Raw genomic sequence first — 2,372 nt, 5'->3', positions numbered from 1 at the left:
CTTATACTCTGTTTCTCAGCTCAAGTGTTTTCTGCCATCATAGCTTTTTTCTCTTATTTCTTCTGGTGCTGACTAAAGTTTTCATTACTTCTTTCCTTGTTTTGTCCTGGGTTTCCATTTGGCACAAAGGCAATGCTCATGTTTCTGGTGTTTTAGTTTTAGGTTTTGTTTTTTTCCTTTGGACTAAGGTTGAATATTAATGAAATTTTCTTAAATCTGTCAATTACCTTTATTGGTGAAATGCACTGATGCAGTTCTGAACCATGACAAAGCAAACACCGGAGTAATTCAAAACAGATCATCTTTTCTAAGACTCAAAACAGTATTAAGTATTTGCCTGCCTCATTATGGGGTTTCTTCATTCAGGTTTGACCTGGATTTTCTCCCTACTGCTCTTCTGGATATTGGTGAGAGCTTCACTTAGCATTGGTATCAATGGGCCACCTAATCTCCAGTGAAAAATATATAAATTCTAAAGACCCTAAGTTTCTGAGAGGCTCCAAAGCTATGGAGTTAATCCTCCTCTTTCCCAGTAATTTACACTTCCAGGCTCTTATTGTTGAATGGTGGTGTGTGTCTCTTGATCCTGAAGTCCAGGACTGGTAAATTCATGGGCTTAAATTTCAACTCCGTAAGTAAAAGATAGTAACTACATACTTTGTTATTTACTGAAAACTTATGAGTGTTCTGATTTTAAGTTACTTTTTTATATCTTAAAATGTGACAGAATAAATTATTACATTAGGAAAGCTGTGGGGGAGTTCACACGTACCTCTATCCATCACCGGTTTGCTCTGTGTTCTCCCACGTGCTAAAGGAGGGTAGGAAAAGAAGCCATTTTTTGTACTCCTAGTTCAAAGGTGTCTCTGCACACCAAATTGCTATTAACTGTTTTAATCATGGTTTGAAAAAGCTTCTAAGTGCTGGAAATATCACTGTAGAAATCAATTTCCTGGTTTCCAAGCTCTTTTAATTTTCTCTGCTTACTACCCAAACACTTCCTAATTCTGAAGTGTTAAAAAATAGTGTAAATTGAAAAAAAATAATTAAAAAACACCTCTTTAAAACAAACTTTAAAAGTGAGAATTCAACCAGCTTTTGTCTGGAAGTAATGACACATCTTAGTGCCTGTTACCTTGTGATTTCTGAAGGCTGTCAATATTCTAGTCACATTTTATGCCCCAAAATGCACTCGAAGGGCCAGGCATGTTCCTTGGAGTGTATGCCATAAACATGAACTGTGACTAAAAATGAGTGGGGTGGTGTATCTTCTGCACTGTTGTCTGGTAGGGTGTCAAGGCTTTACCATAGTGCACTGTTGGTAATTATAATCTGAGCAGAGCTGCTAGGAAAGCACAGTGAGGCAACTGTTTATAGAAACTAGGAGGAGGAAATTGCATGAGATCTTTAAAAGAAGAGGAGGAGGGAGACATTATTTTCCTGATATCACTCACTCATGCAGGAAAGTAACTTTAAGAATTTGAGGGGGTATGATGGTTATGTCTTCACAGCTAAAGATCTCCCTTTCCATGCTCCAAAGAAGCTTTGACCACTTGAACAGGTCACAGAGCAGCAAGACTGAGAGTTAATACCCACATCAGCTTTCCCTTCAAGACGTCAGAAGAGAAGATGCATGTGCAAGGACTTGTGGGGTAGGGATTGTAACTGTCACCTTCGGACTCTTTACTGTTTAGCTCAAAAGCTGCTTGGAATAAAGGTTTCTGGAAGAAGCAAGTTGGGTTCTGCATTCCCATAGCCTGCCCAGCTGTCTGTCCAGCCAGCCCTGTGTCTCCAGGAGTCTTGCTTATGAAGAGGGCAGAGCTCTCAGACCCGGTGGTGTGGGAGCAAGGGCAGTCACGCTGCTGGCTGGTGGATCTGCGAGTTTCAGAAGAGGGGAAAACACCCTCAGCAGAGAGCTGGCCTTGTCGTTAGTGAAATTGCACCTTTCTATGTCAGCTTAAAAGATTGCCATCAGTGCTTTGGAGAAAAAAGAACAGGTAGTGGTTTCAAAGCCACCGGATCTTTGTATGCTGTTTTTAGCCATGGGGACCTTGTAGAACAAGTCACCATCTTTAAGGATTAATGTTTTTAAGATTAATTAACTAAACAGGAAAATGCTTGTGCTGCCTCTTTGCTCAGTCTCTTGCGTGCCGCGAGCTTTGGCACTCTGCCTCCTGCCGTATGTTCCCAGCTCTCCCAGAGAGATTTCAGCCCTCGGTGCTCTCCCTTCATCGAGGGCCCCTCTCCCCTGCTTCTGCACCGCGCGTGTGCGCGCCGGTGCTGGGACCCCTTTTCTTCCTCTGGCTTCCAGCCTTTTCTAAGCAGCTGGGGAGAAGGAAGGTGAAAGTAAAGACGGGAAGAACGGGGGGGGG

At 42.2% G+C, this 2,372-nt stretch overlaps 1 protein-coding gene across 1 annotated transcript in view; it reads left to right on the top strand.

Moving 5' to 3' along the window:
* The window catches only part of GRAMD1C (GRAM domain containing 1C), a 55,893-nt gene extending 54,170 nt beyond the window's left edge, over nt 1-1,723 (top strand). Inside the window, exon 17 of the mRNA XM_009998234.1 lies at nt 1,512-1,723. Coding sequence (XP_009996536.1) covers nt 1,512-1,589 — 78 coding nt within the window. The 3' untranslated portion in view covers nt 1,590-1,723. The remainder of the gene's footprint in view (nt 1-1,511) is intronic.
* The last annotated feature ends 649 nt before the right edge of the window (nt 1,724-2,372 follow it).

This window comes from Chaetura pelagica, unplaced genomic scaffold (assembly GCF_000747805.2).
Source record: "Chaetura pelagica isolate M959 unplaced genomic scaffold, ChaPel_1.0 scaffold65, whole genome shotgun sequence".
Classification (NCBI taxonomy): Eukaryota; Metazoa; Chordata; class Aves; order Apodiformes; family Apodidae; genus Chaetura; species Chaetura pelagica.
Note: the sequence above shows the minus strand (reverse complement) of the source record. Positions and strands in the feature narration are given on the sequence as shown.